The 25885-nt window shown below is 30.1% G+C and overlaps 4 protein-coding genes across 7 annotated transcripts; 1 reads left to right on the top strand and 3 right to left on the bottom strand.

Annotated features, from left to right (window-relative positions):
• Window positions 1-3765: 3765 nt before the first annotated feature.
• LOC114188708 (L-type lectin-domain containing receptor kinase IX.1-like) lies at window positions 3766-5915 on the bottom strand. Its single transcript, XM_028077325.1, has one exon. The coding sequence runs from the start codon at window positions 5895-5897 to the stop codon at window positions 3834-3836; it is 2064 nt and encodes a 687-aa protein (XP_027933126.1). The 5' UTR covers window positions 5898-5915; the 3' UTR covers window positions 3766-3833.
• Window positions 5916-7910: 1995 nt separating this feature from the next.
• On the top strand, window positions 7911-10085 carry LOC114188924 (U3 small nucleolar RNA-associated protein 18 homolog). The gene is made up of 2 exons (XM_028077595.1): window positions 7911-7992; window positions 8208-10085. Exon 2 carries the CDS (start codon window positions 8223-8225, stop codon window positions 9861-9863), a length of 1641 nt encoding a protein of 546 aa, XP_027933396.1. The 5' UTR covers window positions 7911-7992; window positions 8208-8222; the 3' UTR covers window positions 9864-10085.
• Window positions 10086-11242: 1157 nt separating this feature from the next.
• On the bottom strand, window positions 11243-13868 carry LOC114186753 (probable cinnamyl alcohol dehydrogenase 1). Of its 4 annotated transcripts, none has more exons than XM_028074751.1 (7): window positions 13757-13868; window positions 13120-13215; window positions 12778-12891; window positions 12459-12689; window positions 12024-12309; window positions 11769-11919; window positions 11243-11658 (listed from the first exon to the last, which is right to left on the bottom strand). In XM_028074751.1, exons 2-7 carry the CDS (start codon window positions 13206-13208, stop codon window positions 11456-11458), a joined length of 1074 nt encoding a protein of 357 aa, XP_027930552.1. In that variant the 5' UTR covers window positions 13209-13215; window positions 13757-13868; the 3' UTR covers window positions 11243-11455. The 4 variants fall into 4 exon arrangements, with proteins under 4 accessions (XP_027930552.1, XP_027930554.1, XP_027930553.1 ...); XM_028074753.1 differs by having other exon boundaries at window positions 13120-13261; window positions 13757-13810; XM_028074752.1 differs by having other exon boundaries at window positions 13632-13773.
• A 2244-nt stretch (window positions 13869-16112) lies between these two features.
• LOC114188627 (L-type lectin-domain containing receptor kinase IX.1-like) lies at window positions 16113-18032 on the bottom strand. The gene has a single exon (XM_028077194.1). The coding sequence runs from the start codon at window positions 18030-18032 to the stop codon at window positions 16113-16115; it is 1920 nt and encodes a 639-aa protein (XP_027932995.1).
• Between the last annotated feature and the right edge of the window lie 7853 nt (window positions 18033-25885).

Below are 25885 nucleotides of genomic sequence, written 5' to 3'. Positions count from 1 at the left end.
ATACCGTTACACTTTTTTTCATAACATATATATACACAGCACTAAACATCACTTTTTCTTTTATTCATAAATTAATATTACATTTTCACCGTTTCTTTCGCTCTTTCTCCCTACAGTTACAAAATCATGTAATTAAGTAATAATATATTCTAGGGACCCAGATAAATAACACGACCGTTGCTAATCATTAATAATTAATACTCATAATATATATATCTAGGGTAACCAAACACAAATCCTACGCTGTGTAACCGTTTTTTCTAATTATTAGTGGATTTCATTTTTTTTATAGTAACAAATTTTATTTTGTTAAAAATTCACTTTTAAGAATTGGACTCTCTCGCATTTAAAATGAAAAAGAATATATTAAGAAAAAAGAAAGAGTACTGAAACAGTTTTCCTACAAAATAAAGGTAATACAATACTTTGTCACAGTGAAAAATAAATACTGTAGAAATGAGTCAGATTCACCATACAAATATATTTATAACTGGGGATCTTTGAAGCAAACTAGTTAGGTTATTTATTTTTTTGATTCTGGTACATTTTTCTATTTTAGATTGGAGTTCATATCTTTATTGACATTTTTTCTGTAAAAATTGAATAAGTACGCATCAATTTTGTTAATAAATTAATTTACTTGATGAGATATTAATTTATATTTTTATGGGAAAATAATTTTCCTTTGTTTTTTTCATTAATTGATATATGTAAAACAAAATTAAATTGTTACGCACTAAGTAAATTCCTAATGTTTATCTTAATTTTTTTCTGTAAATAAACAATTAAGCGCCAACGTTGATAAGACATTAATATAATTAATAATTATTCATTTGTAATTTTATATGACAAAATAACTTGTCTTTTTTATAAATTAAAATATGTAAAAAAAGTAGAAAGTATTTTATTATTATTCGATGCAACTAGAGGATAATTAATATTTATCTTCAATTTTTCTAGAAGACATCAATACTCATCACCGCCTCTGATAATAGATTTCCTTTTAAAGAAATCTGATAGTAAATCAGTGTGCTTCGATAACTTGTAATTCATAGTTTTTTATGACAAAATAAATTTTCCTAGCTTTTTCTATCAGATTAAAATACATAATCTCACTTTATTGAAATATTTAATATGGAAAAAAAATAATACTTTAATAAAAATAAGAAGAAATTGTGTTTTTAACTCTGATGTTAGATGCACTTAGACTCGTTGTACTTTTAAAATATACATCAACAATCCTTGCGTTCTTAATTATACTCTATAATTTTTTATGTAGGCACGCTTTTTTCTTATTTGTTTTTAGATAAATAAAAATCATTGACCATATTTTTTTTGTATAAAGTGACACACATTTATATTATCTGATTTAAAAATACATGATAACTAAAACTTACAAATTGTGAAAATTTAAAATTAAAGTTTGAAAAATATTAAAATATAAAGAAGTTTATACATACATAAGGAATTAATAGCTCATTTATAGAAAAAATACACTTATATTTTTTATGATCTTTTAAATGACGTGTTAATGATTTAGCGAAATTATATTCAAGCCACTTAATTAAGGTTCGTGTGAAAATTCATAAATAAGGATAATCACATTATTGTAAATGATTACTTTCTAACTTAGTAACTTGAGAAAAAATCATGATAGAAAAAATAAATAATAATGATATTAAAATTATATTTTATTATTATCGGATGCAATAAGTGGATAATTAATATTTATCTTCAATTTTTCTATAAGACATCAATGCCTATGCACCCACTCTGATAATAGATTTCCTTTTAAAGAAAGCTGATAATAAATCAGTGTGCTTCGATAAATTGTAATTCATATTTTTTTTATGACAATATATTTTCCTAGCCTTTTCTATCAATTAAAGTACATAAAACCTCACTTTATTGAAATATTTAATATGACATTATATTTAATTTGGCAAAAAAAATGTAATACTTTAATAAAAATAAGAAGAAATTGTACTTTTAACTCTCATGTTCTAGTTTTAAAATATACATCAACAATCCATGTGTTCTTAAGAAAATGATATTTATACTCTTTATAACTTTTTATGTAGGCACGCTTTTTTCTTATTTGTTTTTAGATAAATAAAAATCAGTGACCATATTTTTTTTATAAAGTGACACACATTTATAATATCTTATTTAGATATACATGACCACTACAACTTACAAATTATGAAAATTAAAAATTAAGTTTGAAAATATAAAAAAATAAAGAATATATATATATATATATATATATGAATAGCTGATTTATAGAAAATTTGCACTTATATTATTTTATGATCTTTTACACGAATCTTTTAAATCATATTTCTTTTAAATTATATTAAAATAATATTTTCTTAAAAATATTTTTATTTCATTTATATAAAATGGATTATAATTTTATGATTATACAAATTTTATGATATTTTAAAGAGATAATAATTAAATCATCAATTTTATTTTTAAAAAATATTTAACTTTTAATTTTAAAACTTTAATTTGTAATCTTTTTATAATATTTTATGTAATATGATATTTCAAAATGAAATAGTTAAATAGGGTGTCATGTCAGTAACAACAATTACAAATAACCAAATTAAAATTCACCAAATTTATCGATAATATAAAAAATCAAGACATCAAAATTATTTTAAGAAAATCCACCACTTTAGTTGTTGATAATTAAAATGAAGGGATTAAAGTTGAGAAAAAAAAATAATGATTTTATAAAATGTAAGGAACAAAATTACCTTTCGCCTAAAACATAGTTGATCAATTTCTAAATATATCACAAGAATAAAAAAACATATAGAAACATATTTACCTGCTTGGGACACGTACAAATTTCCTTTATATATATATATATATATATATATATATATATATATATATATATATATATATATATATATATATATATATATATATATAATATTAATTGGTAAAGGGAAAGTATACAAATTAAAAAAACATATTTTTTAATTTATGAGAACTAGTGGTTAATTTTCGCATTCCTATTTATCAATTGTGATGCGGAATTGAGGATACCCATAGGAATGATGGATCATTCATGAAAATGTGTTACTTTCATTGTGGACAGTGTGGTCAAAGAATGGTTACGTCACAAAAGATTCAGTGTGCCAAAGCCACCAGAAAATGAATTCTTTCTAGGTTAGATCTTATCAACAATGATGCATTCTTCATAAACCCAAAAACTCCATCTACAGCTCCTGTTGGAAATTGGAACATGCACATGATGACCATATCAAGAAATATCAATTATTAAATGTCTCGCATTCTTAAAGCTATGTTTTGTTTTTTAAGGTTCAGTGCAAGCAACGTGTTTGAGAAAAAAACACGTTAGGTTAAAGATTTGAAGCAATTCAAGACTGATAACATTTGTTGAAGAGTGAAGAGGTGTGATGATGTTAACTTCAATAAACACTTGCCTTTCAAACAAACCAATAAAATGTGGATCCCATTTTGTTTCCAGAACAGTGCACCCTAATTCAGTTCTAAATTGATTTAAAACTGACAAGAAAAAGACTTCAAGTAACAGGTACGTAATCACAGTTATTTATTTCATTTTCTATGTTTCTGCAACACAAATTTACAATTGTACGTAATCACAAGAACACAAGTGTGCGTGAACAAATGCAAAGAGTGTAAAAGATCTTTACACATAACTGTAAAATTGGCATAACTCGCTATAACTGTAGCCTATGCTGTACTAGAATTGAGATATATCAGTACCAAACTCAAGAAACATGAACATTCCAATAACTTTATGTACATCAAATTCCTCTATTGGTTACAACTTACATTGTATTTGGTTCTAACATGTGGCCGGAGAGGGGAGAAGAAATTGAAGCAAATATTGTACTCATAGTTGGAGAATGATAAAATGGCTCAGCTAATTTTTGTGGGAGAACTGGTAAAGGAGCTTCAAACTTAAGCACTTGAATCAATTGCCTCACAGAGGGTCTAGATGTATGATCTGGATTGGCACACCAAAGGCCAACAATCACTAAATGTTTCATTTGTTCCTCATCAAATGCTCCTCCAAGTTTTTTGTCTACCACTTCAAGTAACTTTCCCAATTTATGAAGCTCCCAAACCCACTCAAATATGGTTATTTGACCTTCCATGGCATTGAGATCAACCGGTTTTCTTCCGGTGGCTAACTCCAGAAAAACAACCCCAACACTGTATATATCAGATTCCTTCCTAGCCTTCCCTGTAGTGAAGTATTCAGGGGCTATGTACCCTCTTGTCCCTGCTAGAATTGTAGTTTGGGACCCTTTCTCATGATCAACAAACCTAGCTAAGCCAAAATCCCCAAGCTTAGCGTTGAAATTTGAATCCAACATAATGTTGCTTGATTTAATGTCCCTGTGAAGCACACACTGCTCCCATTCTTCATGAAGGTACAACACTGCCAGAGCCAAGTCCATGGCTATGTTGTACCTCATCTCGCATGTCAAGATGCTTTTCCCACGATATAGGTGGGAATCTAAGCTACCATTTTGCATGAACTCGTATATAAGAAGGAGATCTTTCTTCATGTGGCACCAGCCAATTAATTGCACTAAATTCCTGTGCCTTAGTTGGCTTATGATCTTAACTTCACTTGCATATTCCTTCGCTCCTTGCCTAGATTCTCTTGATATCCTCTTTATAGCAACGTTGGTGTTCAGTTCTTTCAAATAGCCTTTGTACACACCACCAAAACCACCCTGTCCAATCTTCTGTGACTCTGCGAAGTTTTTTGTTGCACTTGCCAACTCCTTATAGCAAAATCTTCTGGGTCCAATTCCCTTTTGGAATTCATCATCCATGCTCAGATCAAGAATTGTTGAATCTTCCTTTTTCCCTTTACCCCTTTTCTTCCACATTAAAACACAAACCAACCCTAAAATAAGGAAAGTTGCAGCTATGCCTACCCCAACTTCTAGTCCCATCATTAAACCTTTGTTCCCCTCTTGTTTAGGGCTAATAGTGTCAGTTGAAAACGGTGAAGGGCTTGGTGACACTGCAATTGGAGGTATCTTGTTTGACACATTCTCATCACTCTGTAAAGTTGAATGGAATGACCATGACTGCAGTGTGTTCAACTCAAACATAACTCCTGTAGCAGCTGAGAAACCAAATATAACCCACTCTGGTAGGTAATATCTCAGGTCAACATTGCATGAGATATATCTTTTCATTGGCTTGGGACCGAGCTTGTTTCCAGTGAAAGAAACACTTAAATTAAGAGTAGTTGCATTGTACTCAATTACACAATAATAAGCTTTCATTTGCGTAATATCAATGTACCATGGAACAGTTTTGTTAGATTTCATAGAGTTGAAATTTATACCTACATGAGTCCCAGGTGGATCCCATGAATTCTGGTGTGTGTCAAACTCCACTGCTACAAATGGATGTTTAGTTGAATTCAGAAACTGGTTACCATCCAGAAGACCAAGACCACCTCCTTGTTGTATCTGATTTGAAAGTGGAAGCTCTGGATCTGCCAAGAAAAAAGCCAAGCCATCTCCAAAACTAGTCTCATTTGAGAAAATGAGAAAGGAAAATTGCGTAGTGAAATCGGTGAGTTTTCCTGTGATGTTGTCCCAAAGGTGCAATCTTTGAAAACTTGTGACTCTCCCAACACTGTAAGCATTGCTCTGGTACCTGGTGGTTTTGGTGAGTTGGATTTCTGACTGTGACAAAATAGCATCTCCTTCGATCTTGGTATCATTATACTGAAATCCATGGTGACGAAATGAAAGTGGATTTGCAAAACTCATCATAAGAAATAAGAACAAGATTCCCTGTGAATAACAGAATAAATGGTTTGTTGTTGCATGGAGACCAACATGGGAAGAAGGAGCCATCTCTGTGAAAGAGTTGTTTTAGAAACCTTTTTGTTGGATATAATAGTAATCATATAATACTTTGATTTTCTTATTTATGTAACTTGGACAATGATTTTATTCGTTGTTTTTAATGAGTTTTGGATTTGTATAAATGTCTTGTAGCGAACCTTGAAATATAGAAAAGAGCTTAATTAGAGTTCAATTGTTTTGATCAAAATCAAATTGACCAAGTCACACTTATAGGACCCATACTCATTCGATGTGAAGTCCAAACCGCTAGGCCTGCTGAGGATGAAATGTAATGAAAATACATTCATTTTAGTTTTTATTATATTTTTATTCTAAATTTATATTTTTCAATTAAGTTAACATGAAATATAACGACATTATTTGCATCATTTAATAACGGTTTCTTAGTCATAGGCGATGACATAAAAATTGTAAAAAAAACAAAATTTGACGATATATGTTATCCTTGAAGTCAAACATTTATATATCTAATTAATAAAAAAATTAAATGCCAAATATTCAATTAAAAAAATATAAAATTTTAGTATTTAATAATATACAAAAATAAATTGATAGAAACCAAGTTGAACTTAACATCTTTTGTTTTTAATTAATGTTGTTAAGTAATACAAATTTATGCCCTTTGAGACTTTAATTTTTATTTTTAATAACACCACCTTTGGGTAGCTTATTTTATTTTACGAAATATAATGTAGCATTAACATTTTGGTATTAGATAATTAGATGGATGCTACTTCTTGACCAAACTCACAGACAATTTTTTTTTTATTTAAAAATGAAATTTCGTGGAAAAGGAGGAGTTGAGAGGCTGAGAAAGACAATAATTAATAATCAAAGAGAGGCAATTATAGCACTACGTCAGAGGAAGTAATACTGTAATAGGAGGAAGGTTCCATTAATCCACTTTAAGAATATAAAATCACTCCAACCTTTTTTAAGAAACTTGCTCTTTTGATATTTACAATTTATGTCATGAATGTCTTTTAAAAAAATGATGTGACGAATAATATATATTAATGTAATGTTTTGTAAATATGATTTACGTGATTTTTTTTCAGAATAATATATCTCATTACAAGAATTACCAACTAAATTTATGTGTATCGTATTTATTAAGTAGACCTTCTTTTATTTATTCATTCTTAGGCTGAAAATTTTGTTAGAGTTTGATTGACTTGTCCACACTGGAATGACAAATGAATATCAAGATTTGATGATAGGAAAATAAAATATAAATGATTTTTGTTGGATAAACTTTTCTTGGAAATATACCATTTCAGAAAAAAAGTTTGATTTACGTTAAATATATTTTTACTTTAATTGTGAGTTTTGAAATTATGGCAGTATAATGCGTTTGATATTAGTTACACGCTCCCTTTATATATTTTAGTTTTCATTATGTCACAAATTTCTTTCCCTATTGTAAGATACGACAAATGCTAAAATCTAATAAGATTTTTTTTTTCAACCAAAGAGAAGCATTGAAGGTGACAGAAATTTTAATTAAAAATGTGGAATGAAACATTGGTTTGAAAAAAAAAAAAAAAGAGTTTATATAATCTCGATTACAGTAACGTCTAAACGAAATGCATTAAATCAAATTGGACCATTACAAAGTCTGAACTCACATTGTGTGAAATGCGATCTCCAAGATAATTTCATAATACCTTTAATAAGATTTACTATTTCATAATAAGATTTATTATAAAATGCTCTTTTAAAAACACATTAAATTATTTTAAATTATTTTCTTGAAAAATATAAAACTTTTACGAGGTAGAATGACTTTTAATCTAGTCTTGAGTCTTTCTGCAACTGATGAAAATTTATTTGATGCAACAAAGTTTAAAAAATATTTAAGGACGATTCCGTTATTTTGTATTTTGGGGATGGGGGTGCAAGAAGATATTCCAACTCTGTATGAAGAAAAAACTTGTACGGCCCGTTAGAAGAGAAAGGCCCAATCCAGTTTCTAAAACCCTTGCTGCAGCTTTTTCTCTGAGCTAAAACCTAAAAAGGCTTCCGTCGTGAGTCTCACTCTGCCACCACCGTCGCGTTCAATTCCAAATTGGCCATTGACGAGGTATTCGCGCTCCTTTGTTCGCGTTAATTTAGTTGATTTAGTTTTTCTCGTTTTCCTTTATGTGTTTGATTTTAGGTATCGTAACTTTTAATTGTTTCTTGTTTCATATGAATTTCTTATTTGTTGTCTCGCTGATTCCGTTCTTTTGTTTCGTATTCAACTTCATGATTTTAATTCCTCAATGGCAAATTGGTTGAACTTTATTTACCTTGCAGGCTGGGTTGTGCAAGATGAGTTTGATATCCCAACATGTTCGCACTAAAAACGAGGTTGTTAAGAGCAAGAGGGAGGTTGAAAATGATGTCAAGAATAATGGTACTCTGAAAGTGCGGAAGAGGAAGAAAGACTTCGAGGATGAACAAGTGAAAGAAATGAAGAAACTTGAGAGCTTTTTGTTTGGTTCTCTCTATTCCCCTGTTGAGTTTGGAAAGGAGGATGAAGAAGTGGAACCCGGGAAGGCTGCTGAAAAGGTTTCGGATTTGTTCTTCACTGACCGTTCTGCGGATAATGTTCTCTCAGTTTACCAAAAAGATGCTGACTTGTCTGAGGGAAATCGTGGACATGATGATGAACGTGCTTTGCAAAGGAAACCTGTGTGGGTGGATGACGAAGAAGAAAAGGCCACTGTGAACATAGCCAAGGTTTCCAGATTGAGAAAGTTGAGGAAGGGAGAGGACGAGGATTTGATCTCGGGTTCAGAGTATGTGTCAAGATTGAGGGCTCAGCATGTTAAGCTCAACCCAGGAACAGAATGGGCACGGGTTGATTCAAAAACGGATAGAGGTTCCGATGATGAGTCGACTGATGATGAAAACGAAGCTGTTGTGAGCCGAGGTTTCGAGGATTTGGATGGTGTTCTCAAGACAAATGAAGACCTAGTTGTGAAGAGTGGTGCAAAACTGTTGCCCGGACATCTTGAATACTCCAGACTTGTGGATGCAAATATACAGGATCCTTCTAATGGGCCCATAAATTCAGTTCAGTTCCATCAGAATGGACAGCTATTTCTTGCCGCTGGATTAGATCGGAAGCTTAGATTCTTTCAAATTGATGGCAAGCGGAATACTAAAATTCAGAGCATCTTCCTTGAAGATTGCCCCATTCGAAAAGCGTCTTTCTTGCCAGATGGGTCTCAGGTTATTGTATCCGGAAGAAGAAAGTTTTTTTATAGTTTTGATTTAGTTAAAGCTAGAGTTGATAAAATAGGTCCTCTGGTTGGTAGGGAGGAGAAGAGTATAGAGGATTTTGAAGTATCTCCTGATTCTCAATTGATAGCATTTATAGGTAATGAAGGTTATATATTATTGGTTTCAACAAAAACAAAGCAATTAGTTGGTACACTAAAGATGAATGGAACAATCCGTTCATTAGCTTTTGCTGAGAATGGACAGCAGTTGTTAAGCAGTGGTGGTGATGGCCATGTTTATCACTGGGATCTGAGAACGAGAACTTGCCTGCATAAAGGTGTAGATGAAGGTTGCATAAACGGCACAGCACTATGTACTTCACCAAGTGGGACTCATTTTGCAACTGGTTCAGACAGTGGAATTGTGAATGTTTACAACAGAGAAGAATTTCTTGGGGGCAAGAAAAAGCCTATCAAGGCCATAGAGAATTTGACTACGAGAGTGGATTTTATGAGATTTAATCACGACTCTCAAATATTAGCAATCTGTTCTGGCATGAAGAGGAGCAGCTTAAAATTAATACATATCCCATCCTATACTGTTTTTTCCAACTGGCCACCGCTTAATAAGAGTCTGTATTATCCTCGCTGTATTGATTTTAGTCCAGGTGGTGGTTTCATGGCTGTGGGAAACGCTTCAGGCAAAGTGTTATTGTATAAGTTGCACCATTACCAGCATGCCTAAGGTGGAATTTAGAGAGGTTTTGAGAGGTCGTAGTGTACTTTTTTGTTGGAAATTTTGAGACTATTTGTATTAATCATTATTAAACAATGAAGCATCATGTGTTTCTTCTTCCAAGTTAGAAGGTACCAAGCTTCATGTATTTTGTCATGATTTTTTTTGGGATTTAGCTGTCCTTTTCTGTTCAATTTTTTAAAATTAATGTTCATTTAGTTATTTGTGTTATAAATTGTGTTTTGTCATTCTTCGAAAGGGTGATTATTTTGACACACGGCTTATCTTTTAATGACATGGTTGATATGTGATTTGATGTGTTTATCGTGCGTTCATATCGTTTTCTGTAATTGTAACTTAGGGGGAGGGTGTTTAGTTTATGGGACTGAATGGCCAGCTTCGCTCTGTGACACGGTTTGATTTGGACCAGAGATTGTCATGTTACTGAATTCTCGGCTTTTATTTTGCATTGTTTACCTGTTTCTTTTGTCACCATTTTCTTGTCATATTCTTCAGAAATGAAAAATTATTGATAATGCAAAATGTCAACAAATGGTTAGAATTAACAGTAAACAAGGAATTTTTTATTGATCGGAATCAAGCTTAAAGTAGCTGTTTCCGTAGAAGCTATTGCTGTTGTAGTATGAGATCTTGAAAACCTGTCTTTTAGTAGAGTTTGATCTAGCCTTAACTGGCCAAATTACAGACAATGAAGCATTCAAGCCAGATGTGTTATTTCATCATTCTCCCAAATATTGGTAAAGGGTAGTAGTGATCAAGATGATTAAAGCTGCAGGTGATATCTTGCCAAGTACCAACACCAAACACTCAGGATGACTTGACAACTGAGTCTAGCAAAATTTATTTTGTTTTACACCCACGACCAAACTTAACAATATCCACCATATTGATTAATAAGTGTTTTAAATTTACCATCAAATATATGAAAAATTAAAAATAACTCATTAGGAGCACACATCTAACTCATTCAAAATTAAAGAATAAATATATGAAATTAATGGTTGTCGCTTCCAAGACAAAGAGTTTGATGAATATTATATGTGGAGATTTTAAATTTGTAGCTACTGGATGAGGATTGTGAAAGAATTGAGGTCGTGGTAAAAAATAATAATGGAACGCGATTTTGGATACAGTTTTACGTTGAAAATAGTTCTACAATGAATAAGAATCGTAGTTAATGACAATTTATATACATCTTTTCGGGACGAACTATATCAGAATTATCGAAGTCTGCTTTACTCCAAAGCGCCCTAACAATGTTATTTTGGTATATTAGTACCTTGAGGTCGGAACAATAAGGCAATAATCTTATTATACAGATCAATTAATATTAAGAAAAACACTCTTTACAATTTCTGATCCCAGACTATTAAAATTAAAATAATACTATTAATTTCCATGTCCCAAAATATTCCAATAATCATATCATATCAGTTACACATAGTTGAGGAAAATTCAACATTTTATTTAGATCGAATGATCCATTGGAACCATGTCTATGGAAGTAAATATGAACACTAAGCATCATTACCTTTTGGACATGATAAACTCCAACGATGTCTAGTTTTGCAAGCAACTTCTTAATTTTCTTTTAGGGAGTTCTCAATATCTATTACAAACCGGTATTTGATGTCTCTATTTACGAGCCTTTCAAGAGCTTCATTGGCATACTCGATTGGAATCACCTCTATCATTGGGTGAATATCGTTTGCAGCACAGAAGTCAATCATCTCTTGTATATCTTTTGTACCACCTGTAATGCTTCCGGCAAAAGTCTTTGATCCTGTCAAACAGAAGATACATATTTATATGCAGTTCCACGGCATCAATATATTGAATTACCCGATTGAAAACTGATAATTCCTACAAAACTATGCCTCAAAAGCAACATACCTATATTAAGGCTTGCAGGGCTGAATTTGACTTCACTAGGGAAACCAACTAGGACAAAAACACCATATGGCTTCAAAAGTGACATGTAAGGATCAAATGGGTGATCACCAGATGCTGTGTCGATTATAAAATCCAGCGATTTAGCCAACGCCTATATAGGAATCACCGTCAATTTTGACGACAAAGAAGTACGAGGGTCTGTCAATATCAGTGTTTTGTTCATGGTCTGATGAAAATGTTATGAGTAGATGTTACCTTCATTTCCTCTTGATTAGATGAAACAACAAATTTGTCCGCACCAAGCGAGGTCAGTGCCTCTTCTTTCTTGGATACACTAGTGCTAAAAACTGTTACACTCAAACCAAATGCCTTTCCGAATTTCACTGCCATATGACCAAGGCCACCAAGACCAATCACCCCAAGAGATTTTCCAGGTTGATTCATCTTGTGGCGCACCATCGGAGAATAAACAGTAACTCCAGCACAAAGCAAAGGAGCAGCTGAAGCCAATGGATAGCCTTTTGGTATCGTGAAGCAGTACCTGCAGATGCAACACTAAATATGACATGAACCAGAACTATATCTGTAGTTAGTATAAAATCAAGCGTATATTCAGAACTTATGAAAAAAATTCAGAGCAGAAGACCTTGTAAAACTCACAATTAGCATCTAGCCATCTATTAAGTTTACCTCTCATGGACTACTATGTAGCTTGAGTATCCTCCTTTTGTTATTGTACCATCAAAATCAACACCATTAAAAGTGAAAACTGATCCCTTGGTACAAAGAACTTCTTGTTTTTCGTTACAATACTCACAATCCCTACACGAGTTGACATAAGTCCCCACTCCAACATGGTCACCAACATTGAAACGGTGGACATTAGGGCCAACCTTTGTCACAATCCCAGCAATCTCATGACTGATGTGAAAAAAAACATAAGCAGATTAGGTAAACTACATTGGATTCTCAATGACTCATCCATACACAAGAAAAAAAACGTGCATACCCAGGCACAACAGGATACTTTGAGTCACCATGTTTATTCCTTGTCCAAATTACATCAGCGTAGCAAACACCGCAGTGTGTAATTTTAATATGAACATCTTCATTCCCAAGATTCCTGAACAATCATATTATCATTAAGAAAAATATCAGAAAGTCAACTTTTATCTCAAGATAAGACAAAAATATATACATGACCAAATTGACATCTGTATGTGGCATCCAACATGGAACCGCAACTAGTAACTTTTGGAAATAGGGTTGCCATGAAAAAAATATGACCATTTACAGAAAACAGATACTCCAGCAGTCCATTCTATAAAGGGGTATTATGAGAGGAACATACCTGCGACTGAATTTGTAAGGTGATAGAACTCCGGATGCATCTCTTGCCGCCCATCCCAGGCACTGTTCATCAACACCTTTGGAACTCATAATTTTTCTACTCCACCATAACGTTATTAACTATCAGTTTACTTCTCATGAAACTAACATAGGAAAGTTCAGCAAGAATTTACAGGTTATTATCATCCTCATGTAACTTCTAACAAATCAGAGAAGTCAGGGATAGATAGAAAATGCAATATGCCATAGAAATGGAAAAATGTCCGTGAATTGATGCTTGTAGTTGCAAGAAAAATCCCTAATCATCAATATTCAATCACGAAAACTGTATTTGACAAAATTATTTCATGCTTGCAAGTGTTAAGACCAAAAATCACAGGCTGAGTTGACAACAACAGATATAATAAGGCAACGAATTACCTAATTCATGAACTAAATTAACCCAATCACTTAACGATACATCAACAGACGAACATATTTACCCTTTTCTTCAATTCAACAAATGCTACTAACCTTGCTTATATACCAAATCCATATCCTAAACTGAGATGGCGGAAAATTACGAAATGGCTTTGTAAAAAATTGCGAAATAGCTTTGTAAATTGTAATAGTTCACCAAGAGTCAATAAGAGAGTCACCTGTGGTGTGTTGAGTAAGGATCTACGAATGTGAAGATCGGAGGGGATGAAGATGTAAAATAAATGACTCCTTTATTTTTCTATTGTGATTTTCAAGCAATTACATCAGCCATAAAATTAATTTAAGGCAATTTGATGAAAGTTCAGGATTCTTTTCACATTCAGATTTTATTAATTTTATTAACTAATATTAACACAAAAGAAATAAACTAAGGAAGACTGAACTCTAGATTAAATAATAAAAATGTTTAAAATTACCGGCATAGAGAGTATTATTGGCGTATATCTTATATATATCTTATATATGAATGATAGTATATTAGTAGATGATAATAGTGTAATGTTATTAAGTTAATATATAAAATAAATTTATATTTATTAAAAATCAAGTAAAATGAATAGAGAAATTGATTGTTGATGATTAAAAAAAAATTATATAGGTAAAAATAACTATTAATTTTTAAAAATTTAATAAATAATTATATTGTAAAAAGTGGAATTAACATTATGAAATGTGGATACAAATATATTGTTATATTGTTATAGATAATTCATGAAGTATATATATATATATATATATATATATATATATATATATATATATTTATATATATATATTATATATTATACGTATTATTTATTTTGAAATATTTTTGAAAGTTATATTTAAAAATCAAATAAGAGAAGTTAAAAATTCAAGTTTTTCACTCTCTTCTTTAATTTTATATTTACTTTAATTCATGATTAATGATGATTTTATAATTTTAAATATTTATTTGAGAAATTGTATTCGCCTCCTTTAATTATATATTATAGTATAGCATACTCACATATTCTCTAATTTCAAAATATATATTCACATTTTTTATATTTTTAATAAATAAAAATGACACTCACATTCTATAATATTTAAATAAACATGCGTTTTTTTTTCACAACATGATATGAGTCTCTTTTATTTTTAAAATATCATATTTAATAAAACTTAAATAAAAATTATGAAATTTAAAAATTTAAATATTAAAGAATTTTTCAAAAAACGAAAAGAATCATTTAATTTTAGAAAAATGTTTTTATCTTTTCTAAGCTCCTTTTTGGGTGACTTTCACATCTTACGGAAATGATCGAGATAGGAAGAATCCATGTTTGATACTACAAGACACGTGAAAACTTGTTTAGCTAACTTTTGTATCACGAGTGGAATTAGTCTCAAACTTAAGATTAATAAAGTAACAATTGTAATTCTTACGCTAAAGAAATGGTTTCACACTCTAAATTTTAATAAAGTAACAATCATTTTTTTATTAAACTAATTCATCATATAATACTGCAGTGATAAATTTAATTATACATTTTATAAATGTTTATTTATTAGTTTAATTCTTTATTTAGTATTTATTTTTGCTTAAAAATTTCAAGATGATTTTTTTTCTTTTTTTAACTCTTAATTTGGTTTTTGTGAAAATCGATTCAATTTAGTTCTAGTTGTATAAAAGTTGATGTAATCTAATTCTTTTTATTTGTTTTAACATATCACATATTTGTTTACTAAATTAACACTATAATATGTTAATTTAAAAAAAATAAATTATCTTTGATAAAAATTTCAATTTTAATAAAAAATATTTGATTCGTGTTAAAATATTTAACAAAAATAACTAAATTACATAATCTTTTTAAAATAAAGATTAAATTGTATCCGTTCTATGAATTACGACTAAATGGAGACTAAATTAATTTGGAAAACTTACTTAAAATTTTTAAACCTAAACACAAACTAAATGAATAATTAAACCTTATTTATTTAAAAAAAAAAGCTTAATTCAATTTTAGGAAATTAATTCATGTTACACTCATTATAAAATATACTTCAAAAGTTGTGTTTATACAATTAGTTTATTAAATAATAATTTATATATATATATATATATATATATATATATATATATATATATATATTTATATTATTTGATAACCTAATTATAATAACATAATGTAATTTTTATAATGATACATTGATTTATAATAATAAATTTTTATGAATAGTTTGTATATAATGTATTTTAAATTTGATCAATATTATATCATTATAAAAAAGTTGTTAATTAGTTATTGATAAGAGGACAATGTTATACGCATACTTTTCTAATTCTTTTATGTCATTCAGATATCTCATAACATAAAAATATTTTGGCTTTTATAGTTAACTAATTCTAAATATTATTTCATATTTTAAAACAAAAAGTATCATGCTAATGGTGTTAGAATGTTTAGTAAAACCGGAGTGCCATGTTCACAAACATCGTAAGTTTTTCCAAAGCAAAATAGCCAGCAACGTTCATCTCAACAGTTTCGTCTACAAAATTTCCTGCGTAATAGGTAAAGTGTTCGAAGACGATGAAAAATTTATTCTTACTGTTGAAGGATAAAAATTTTGCACAGGTAGCCACTTTGGCAGAGCTGGCAATTCAGCTTCAAATTTAAGCATTTGGATAACTTGCATCACAGAAGGCCTCAATCTGTAATTTGGATGAGCACACCAAAGACCAATACCCACTAATCTTTTCATTTGTTCCTCATCAAATGCTCCACACAGTTTTGGATCTGCAACTTTCAAAATCTCTCCCAATTCATACATTTCCCAAACCCACTCTACTATTGTTACTTTCCCCTCCTGTGCCTTTAGATCAATGGGTTTTCTTCCACTAGCAATCTCCAATAGCACAACCCCAAAACTGTATATGTCAGATTCCTTATAAGCTTTCCCTGTGGTCACATATTCTGGTGCAATGTACCCTCTTGTCCCAGCTATAAACGTGGTTTGTGACCCCTTTTCATGATCCACCAACCTAGCCAAACCAAAATCACCAAGCTTGGCGTTGAAGCTTGAATCCAACATTATGTTGCTTGATTTTATGTCCCTGTGAAGAACACACTGCTCCCACTCTTCTTGCAGGTATAGCAATGCCGAAGCCAAGCCTAGAGCTATGTTATACCTCACTGGCCATGTCAAGAAACCGTTCCCATATAAATGGAAATCTAAGCTTCCATTTGGCATGAATTCATACACAAGAAGGAGATCTTTTTCTCTATGGCACCAACCAAGGAGTTGCACCAGATTCTTGTGCCTCAACTGGCTAATGACCTTAACTTCAGTAGCATATTCCTTAACCCCTTGCTTTGACTCTCTCGATACCCTCTTGATTGCAACGTAGGAGTTTAAATCCTTCAGAAAACCTTTATACACGCCACCGAAGCCACCTTGTCCAAGCTTCTCTGACTCTGAAAATTTACTTGTTGCACTTTCCAGTTCGTTGTAACGAAACCTCTTGGGTCCTATTCCCTTTTGGAACTCATCGTCCATTTTTAGATCAAGTTCCAAGACTTCTCTCTTCCCTTTAATCCTTCTCCACACCACAAAACAAACCAATCCTAAGAAAACCACCAGACCCATCCAAATTCCTAGCCACTCAACTACTGTATTATCATCACCAGAAGCATGACCAATTTCTATTTCTAGGTCTGAACTATAAAATGACCATGACTTCAGAATATGGTCCTCGAAATAATATCCCGCAGCTGCGGAGAAACCAACCATAACCCTCTCCGGTAAGTGCTTTCTCAAATCAACTTGGTACGAAAGGCTGTTTTCTATTTTACCATATTTATCGTAATTGTAGCCAGTGAAAGAAGCAGTTAAACTAAGAGTGGTGGAATTGTACTCAATGCTACAATTATAAACCACGTCTTGTGACATATCAGCAAACCATGATGCAGTTTTGTTAGATTTCATAGAGTTGAAATTCATACCTACATGAGGGTCTGCGTCTTCTGGATCCCATGAATTTTGGAAGGTGTCAAACTCCACTGCCACAAATGAGTACTGCTGAGTTGAGTTCAACACTCGATCACCATCCACAAGGCCAAGACCACCCCCTTCTGTGATGTTATTCAAAAGGGGAAGCCCAGGATCCGCCAAGAAAAATGCCAACCCATCTCCGAAATGAACTCCATCTGAATAAACAGAGAACGAAAAGTGAGTAGTGAAGTCTGCAAGTTTCCCAGAACTCTTATCCCAGAGATGCATCGTTAGAAGAGGTGTCACACGTCCAACACTGTAACTGTTGTTTTTCCCTTCCCTGTTAGATGTGACTTGGATTTCTGAACCTAAAACTTCTGCGTCTCCTTGCAGTTGCAACCGTGCATCATTCTCCCAAAACTTGAGGTAGCTACACGATAGTGTATTTGAACGAGGGAGGAATGAAACTGTTGCCATTGCATAGCACAACATAAGAGTTAGTGTGTCAAAACCTCCATTCCCCATATGCAAGTTACTCACTTTTGGTATCAATCAAAGGCTTTTCATGTATTATATATGCAGTAATTTCTTTTCACTGTGACTTGTAAGTTTTTTTATATGGTTTGTCTGATATTCGTACGTGCTGCTACGGAAGAAGAGACACAGAATAATCGGGTTCAAAATTTGGTAACCAACCTTGGAAACAACCCAAATACTTAGTAACTTGCACAATGCCAATGTCATGCTTGGATGTGACGACGTCTTTTAGGTTTCATGATGCAACTTTATATTCACGTGAACCCTTTTCACAGTTGTCTGCAATTAAACTTTGTTTTTTTCTTTATCGTATCTGAGAATTTCCTATGATGCCACCCACCTTGGTCTACCTTTGGTGGTGTCAATGCTACGTAGAATTGAAGAAATTCAACATGTTTTTGTTTTGTCCATTATTGTGCAATTTTAAAAAGTATAAAAGGAGTTTTAGAATTTTCTCTCTGTCATTAATCATAGCCCTGAGCAATCATGATGCCCAATTAAGTTTTATTAGTTAAGGATAAACTGAAATCTAAACCAGGATACATTTTTTTCAGGATACATTTTTTTCGGGCTGTGGAACTGGTGTAAACTCTCAATGATGAACAAACTTATAATAATTTCTTTCTTCTACTGTGGGACAAATTATATTATTATATTATGAATTTGTTTTTTTATTCTATTTTTTATTCTCTAACGTGATTTAGTATGAATTATTAATTTTAAAATAAAAAAAATAGTGATACATTAATCAATAACTCACACCGAATAACATCAACTTCGAAGAGTAAAAAATGAAAAAAATAGAAGTTATAATATGATTGTTGTAAATGTGTTATCGATGAATATTTAATGTTTTCTTAAGCAATTCCCGTTCAAGATGTTCGTACGATTGTTTCAACTATTCTATTATCTTCTCATTCAAACCTCTTTGCATTCTTTTTAGATAACAAAATAATTATCTTCTGATTAAATTTAGTCATGATTTGAACTTCTTTAATAACTTCTTTCAGAAAGTAATAACTAGTAATAATATACAAGAGTGAAAATAAAAAACCAACATGGATGTAAAAATATTAAGAACAATACAATGTATATTTATAAATGAAATTATATTTTATATAATATTTGTTGTTTTTGTGTTTTACTTTTTCATAAATTTCACAATATCATTCTAATGTGAATTTTGCATTTTGTTCTTATCTCTGAAAGAGGAGGGAATGCATTTGAAGTGGTGATAATACCAAAGTTGAAACGTTTACCTTCGATGTGACAACCGACAGCTATGAATTGGGTAATAAACTCATGACAGACATTGTTCTTATCCAACGAAATAACAAAAAGTATGACTCTGAACCAATGCTCTTGCTTGGGTAGCACTGTGGTTTGGGAAATCTTTGGGAAATCTTTGAATCAGTCGCTGCTTATGCTCTCGCGACGAACAAATTCAAGGGGAAAGGTATATACTTATCTTAGAATATCACAATCAGCTTCATGTTGTTCTGCTTCTGTCTAAAAAAAAATAGTCCTTACTTAGTTAGAGTGCAATTTCTTTTTATAGAGTATAATAATCTAAACGTCATGATTCGATTATGACTGAGCTCACTTTAACCTTTCACCACAAAATAATTGAAGTCACATGTAACACCTTAGTACAAATATAAAGATTTTATGAGAAATATAATTTTCTAAGTTAATTGTAAAAAAATAATATCAAAGCAGCAGTAACATCTTATTTCATGATAAAAAAAAAATGTAAACAACATTTTTTTGTCGCTGGACTTTAAGGATTCAGGTTTCATCTTAGATTTAGCAAGTAGAATTTTAGTTTATAATTTTTTAAAATGATAAAACTATTTCATAAATAATTTAAACTATAAAGACTTAATTAATGAAAAAATAAATAAAATCCATTGAATGAAACCTATAAGTCAATTTTACCACAGCTCTATCAATGTACATATATATATAACTTAGAACTTTTTATTGATTCAACAAAGAAAGATGGTCATGGTCATGTTCAAGTTGTGGTAGACATTCAAACGTAACTATATCTGAATTCAAAGCCATTGGTTAAACTATATCTAAATATGGCGTAGAGTAATTGAAAAAGTATATTATAATCAGGAATGTTTGAATCTCTTGATGATGTAGTAGGAAATATTGATAAAAAAAATTTATTATGTGTCAATCTAAATTTAAATGATTATCTTATTTTATCTTATCTCGACCAACTCTTACGATTACATATTACAGTAGTATTCACAGATGCATGAAAAAAAAAAAAAAAAATATATATATATATATATATATATATATATATATTAAAACTATTGACATTAATTTGTAGACTAAAACATTTGACTTTTTTTGGCTTATAAAAATCATACGACGGTACGACCATGTACGGGCTTAACCATTAGACTTGGAAGATTAGTGTATTTTATTGGCACAATACAGCAAAAGCCCATTGGGCCTACTCTATGTGACCGAACACGTAATCAATTTCATGAATCAATTAATATCGTCTAAACAACTAATATTAGGAGTCTAAATATAAATTTAAATATATCATTAAATACAAATAAAAATGTAAACAACATATAAAACAATCTTACAGTCTTAAAAAAAATTACTATCCAAATTTTTCATGTAAATTATGTATAATTCATTAATATCAATTTCTCTCGATTCCTTCAGAAAAACCCAACCGATTTAGAAAGTCTCAGTAAATTCAAAATTATATTCAATATAATACCGCTGTATTCATAGCTTATTCCAAAAACTAAAGTAAATGGCAGAGATGTAAACATTGTGAGGCAGTAAGTATATTATAATTCTTGGTTTTATTTTAAAATAGGAAGTTTAGCCAAACCCAAAAAAAATGAAAATGGGACTGTGTTGTTAATAATTTTAACAGTTTTGCTATTTTCCTCAAACAGTTTCATTTTATTATTGTGTTCTTAATAATTTTAATGTCGTTTACTCAATGAGTTTGATTGATTCCGATTTTACCAAAATAAATACTAAATTGACTATAAAATATAAATAGAACCTAAATTAAATAATTTTGACAAAAATAAGAATCAACCGTAAATTTAATCTATTTTAAAATAAGAAATTTAGCCAAACCTAAAAAAAAAATAAAAATGGGAAGCAGATCCGCAGAACTTTACAGGCTGTTGTGATTCATGAATCTGTTTCTGTAGGTATCCTCGTACTATAATAATGAGTCATAAAATAAAACTATAGCAATTCACCACTATTTAACAAATCCACTATTTCTATTATCACATACAATCTCCACATGTGAAATCTCAGTATCCATACATTTAATCCCACATTTTTGCTCTTACATCCACTATATTCTAAATTCTCGAAAAAAATTTATATAATTTATATCAAGCATTTTCTTCAATTATTTATATTTTTTTTCATAAACTGTTCACTATAAATAATTTAAAATATAAATTTAAGTTCTATATTGGATAAAAATTAAAAAGTTGAACATTATATTAAAAAAAACTTACAAATTTATTATTTTAAAGTTTTGAATTAAAATAATATAAATTTCTCATATAATTAAACTCATATTTTCTCTTAAATACTCTTCAATCCTTCACATGAAGATAAATTAGTGTTGACATAAATATTTATTACTTTAAGAAATAAGTTGTCTTATATCTTTGATGGATGTATGAGGCCTGAGTGCAGAAGAAATGGTTAAGGAAAATATTTTTTTAATAATTAAATTTTGATAATTTTTTTTTATGAGTTGAGATAATATCTTTCAAGTGATTTTCTATTTTTTAATTTTTTTTATATTTTTTATAATTAAAAACCACTTGTTGTCAAAATTTAAATATAAAAGGTTTAATTTAGTAGTATGTCTGAACCAATCGATTAATTAATTAATAAAAAGTTCAGTATCTGGGTGAGAAGCATGACAGAGTGGGTATATTTTAAAGGGGCATTTTGAAAATTAGAATTAATAGATATGTTAATTAATTGGGGCATGGGTTTGAGTCGGTTTGACTAATAATGGGGATGATTTGTCGATGATTGACACGTGGCTATAGGCTTAGTTGGAGAGGTTAAGGGATGGTTTTGTTTATTAGCATTCCTTAAATAGAGATTAAGGAAGAGTGTGAACATACACAACAATTAATGAGTCGATTCATTGTTTAAGGAAACAAGATATCTTGATTGGGCACAAAATCTGTATCACGTGGCCTTCGCCCAATCACTGCCATAAGTTCCAAAACTGTCCTATTCAATCCCAATATAAAAACGGATTAGTGTTTGGGTTTAGTGCCCTTTAATAAAGCACTATAATTAAAGATGCTATTGCTCACTCTCTTTTCACAAATATATAATGTGCTAGAGCTCAACCTATTCATCAAATATAGGATGTTATGTTACACTCTTATTTCACTATAAATCAATGCTATGATGCTTCCCATCATATTCTAATCAACACATTCTCCTTCGTTAGTAGAAACGGGTATTGGATATTTATGAATGAGATTATGATATTCAAATAAAAGATAGATTTTAAGTATGATGTATTCTTAATGTATTCTTGGTAAGGTTCTCTTATAAAATTTTAATATTATTTTTGGTCAACAATTTTAAATAATAAATTTATGAATTTTCATCTTTATATAATATTTAATTTTTACAATTTTAAATAATATAAAACTTAGACTCAAGTTAAATTCTAAAAAAAAATTATTTATAAATTTTAAGTTATAAATTCTTTAGTTTTCATTTCTTATATACTATTCATTTTTTTTTCTTGATGTAGGATTCTAACTCATACTTGATTGAATCACAACATAACACCATTTCAGACATTAGTTGTAACTAAAATTGATGTAAAGAAAATTGTTTTTTTTTTAAAAAATCATATTTTTTAAATCTTTTCCTAAATGAAAAATCGTATAAGAAAACTGGATAATCATACATATACAAGCATGATAACAATAATTAAAATTTCTACCTCTACAATAAAAACGTATGAATATAATTTAAATCTCAAATTTTTTAACACTGAAATGCGTATTTTAAATAGTAAATAATAAAAAGGTGTAAATCAAAGTTCATAGACGAGATTAAAGTAAATTAAAACAAAAATGAACACATCTATGTTTTACAGTCTTTTACATCTATTACAAAATAATCTATTTAAAAAGAGTTTTCAATGTTTACAAACTTATATTATCAAATATATTTTAACATTCATTTCTTATATTTCAATATTATATTAACCACAAAAATTTATGTTTTCATAATAATAATAATAATAATAATAATAATAATAATAATAGTGAAAGTGAAAGTGAGAAGACAAAATATTAATCATCATTCCACTGAAGAAATTGTTTATACTTTTTCCAAAAAGATAAAACGAAGTATTTTTTTTTTCACCCTGCCCAAATTAGTAAACTCAGTAGTATGATTTCATTATTTTCATGAATACATAACTTCAGTTTTAAACATATATTATTGTAAACATAATTGTTCGATGTGGAAATATACCTTCCTACATATTATCTTTTCCTTCTAAGATTGGTATTAAGTTAGAGAAAATCTAAACGTGTGACAAATTTATTAAACTCAAAAGAACAACTTTTGATATCATTAGACTGGTTGAAATGTTAGGATAAAAATATATTTAAACATTGTTAGAAGAATAACGTTAATGAAACGATAGAGATAATAACTAACACCGTGACGTGAACTTTATTTGTGTTTCATTTAATGTAATTGTGTTGAGAAACCCATGACCAAGGATATCAACATCAGGGATAGGATACGGGTAGTACCTCTTCCGTATCCTACCTGCTGGATAAATATTTGCTCTATATCCATATCTATATTTATTGGATATCCGTTATGCGGATACTCGTATATTTTTTTAATATCTATGAATATTCATGGATACCTGCAGATATTTTAAAAAATAATAAATAAATATTTAATAACATATTTTAATCATAAATTCAAATAAAATACAATACATAACATTCATAAATTTTAAATAAAGTCCAAATAACTTATTTAAATAGTGTTGAATGACATTTTACAGAGAAATGATTTTTTTTATAACTAATTCATAAAAAATAACTCATTCAAAATTAACATGTTAGTATTTTAATCATGTTTTTTTTAAATTTAAATTAGAGTATAACGGATATGGATATCCACGGGTACGGATACTATAATACTCGTATCCGCCCGTTAACATGCGGGTATTAAAAATATCCGTACCCGTTACTTGCGGGTATCTATTTTCTACCTGTTGCGAGTTTTGTCCTTGGATACCTGGGAATACAGATTTTTTTGACATCCCTACCCATGACTTAATATAAAATTTGAATTTAAAATAAAGAATATCACACCATTTATGATTTTTTTTAATAAGATACTGTATTTAAAAAAAAAACTTGCACTTATATTTAAGTTTTATAGATTTAAATTATATCTATGTCCTCCTTTTATATATTTATATATAATATAACAAATAATAAAAAAGTTATTTTATAGTTTTAATGTAGAAGTAGGAGTAGTGAAATTGTAATTTTAGAAACTTTAATGAATATGGAATATGGAAGAACATGAATAGGAGAAATTGTGGTTAATCTGAATTACCTACCAGTTCTCAGAATTTGACAGCGCATCACATGTACAATGGTTGGGTTTCATGCAATTGGAGGATCACGTGTAATCTCCATTTTCAAATTGTTACTATGTTACCATTTTCAAAAAGTAACATCTCCCAAAACAAACTTATCCATCACAAATAATAAAGTATTTAAATCAAACGCAATTATCTCACACAAATATATCTTTTCTATTTCTTCTCACAGTCCTTCTAAAATTATTAATTTTTAAAATCATATTATTTTAATATAAAATGAGTCCAGGAGATCATATGTTTCCGCTGTCACCAATAATTATTCAGCCATATTAATTAATCTAAAGTTTTGAATCCATAAAAAGCTTGTTTTATACTCCTATCAATCAATCACACATGCGGTTCCACTTTAACCCAAATATAATACCTCTCACCTCAACTTGCTTCTAAAATATGCAATAATAAATAATTATTTCCATTTTGGAAAAACAGACGAAATACGAAGAAGGCCATCGCGTATATAAAATTTTATTCTTTTCCACCAAAAATGAAAAATTATTATTATTATTATTATTATTTTGTTGAAGAGAAACATATTTACCTGGGATGTTACTCGCAACTTGGGATGGCAAAAATACCCGTGCCCGTGGATATCCGCAGATAAAATCCGCGACGGATAGTTACTACCCGCGGGTATTTATTACCCGCGGGTAGCGGGTAACGGGTATTTTAATACCCGGTTATAAACGGGTCGGGTACGGGTATCATACTATCCATACCCGCGGGTACCCGTTACCCGCAAAAAATTAAAATTAATATTTTATTTATATTTTATTAAGTTAAATTTAATTAAAATTAGAAGTAACAGTATATTTTATTATGTCAAATTTAATTATAATTATAATATAATATAATTTATATTTTATTTTTATAATTTTATATTAAAAAATTTATAAAATTCATATTTTTTTAAATATTTGCGGGTATCGGGTATCCACGGGTACCCGCGGGTTTTAAAAATATCCACGGGTATTTTTTAAGCGGATACCCGACGGGTAAACGGGCGGGTAACGGGCGAATTTTTTTTTAACGGGTCGGGTACGGGTATCATACTATCCGTGCCCGACCCGACCCGTTGCCATCCCTACTCGCAACG

This window comes from Vigna unguiculata, chromosome 6 (genome assembly GCF_004118075.2).
Source record: "Vigna unguiculata cultivar IT97K-499-35 chromosome 6, ASM411807v1, whole genome shotgun sequence".
NCBI classification, from domain to species: Eukaryota; Viridiplantae; Streptophyta; class Magnoliopsida; order Fabales; family Fabaceae; genus Vigna; species Vigna unguiculata.
This window is presented reverse-complemented; position numbering and strand designations above follow the sequence as displayed.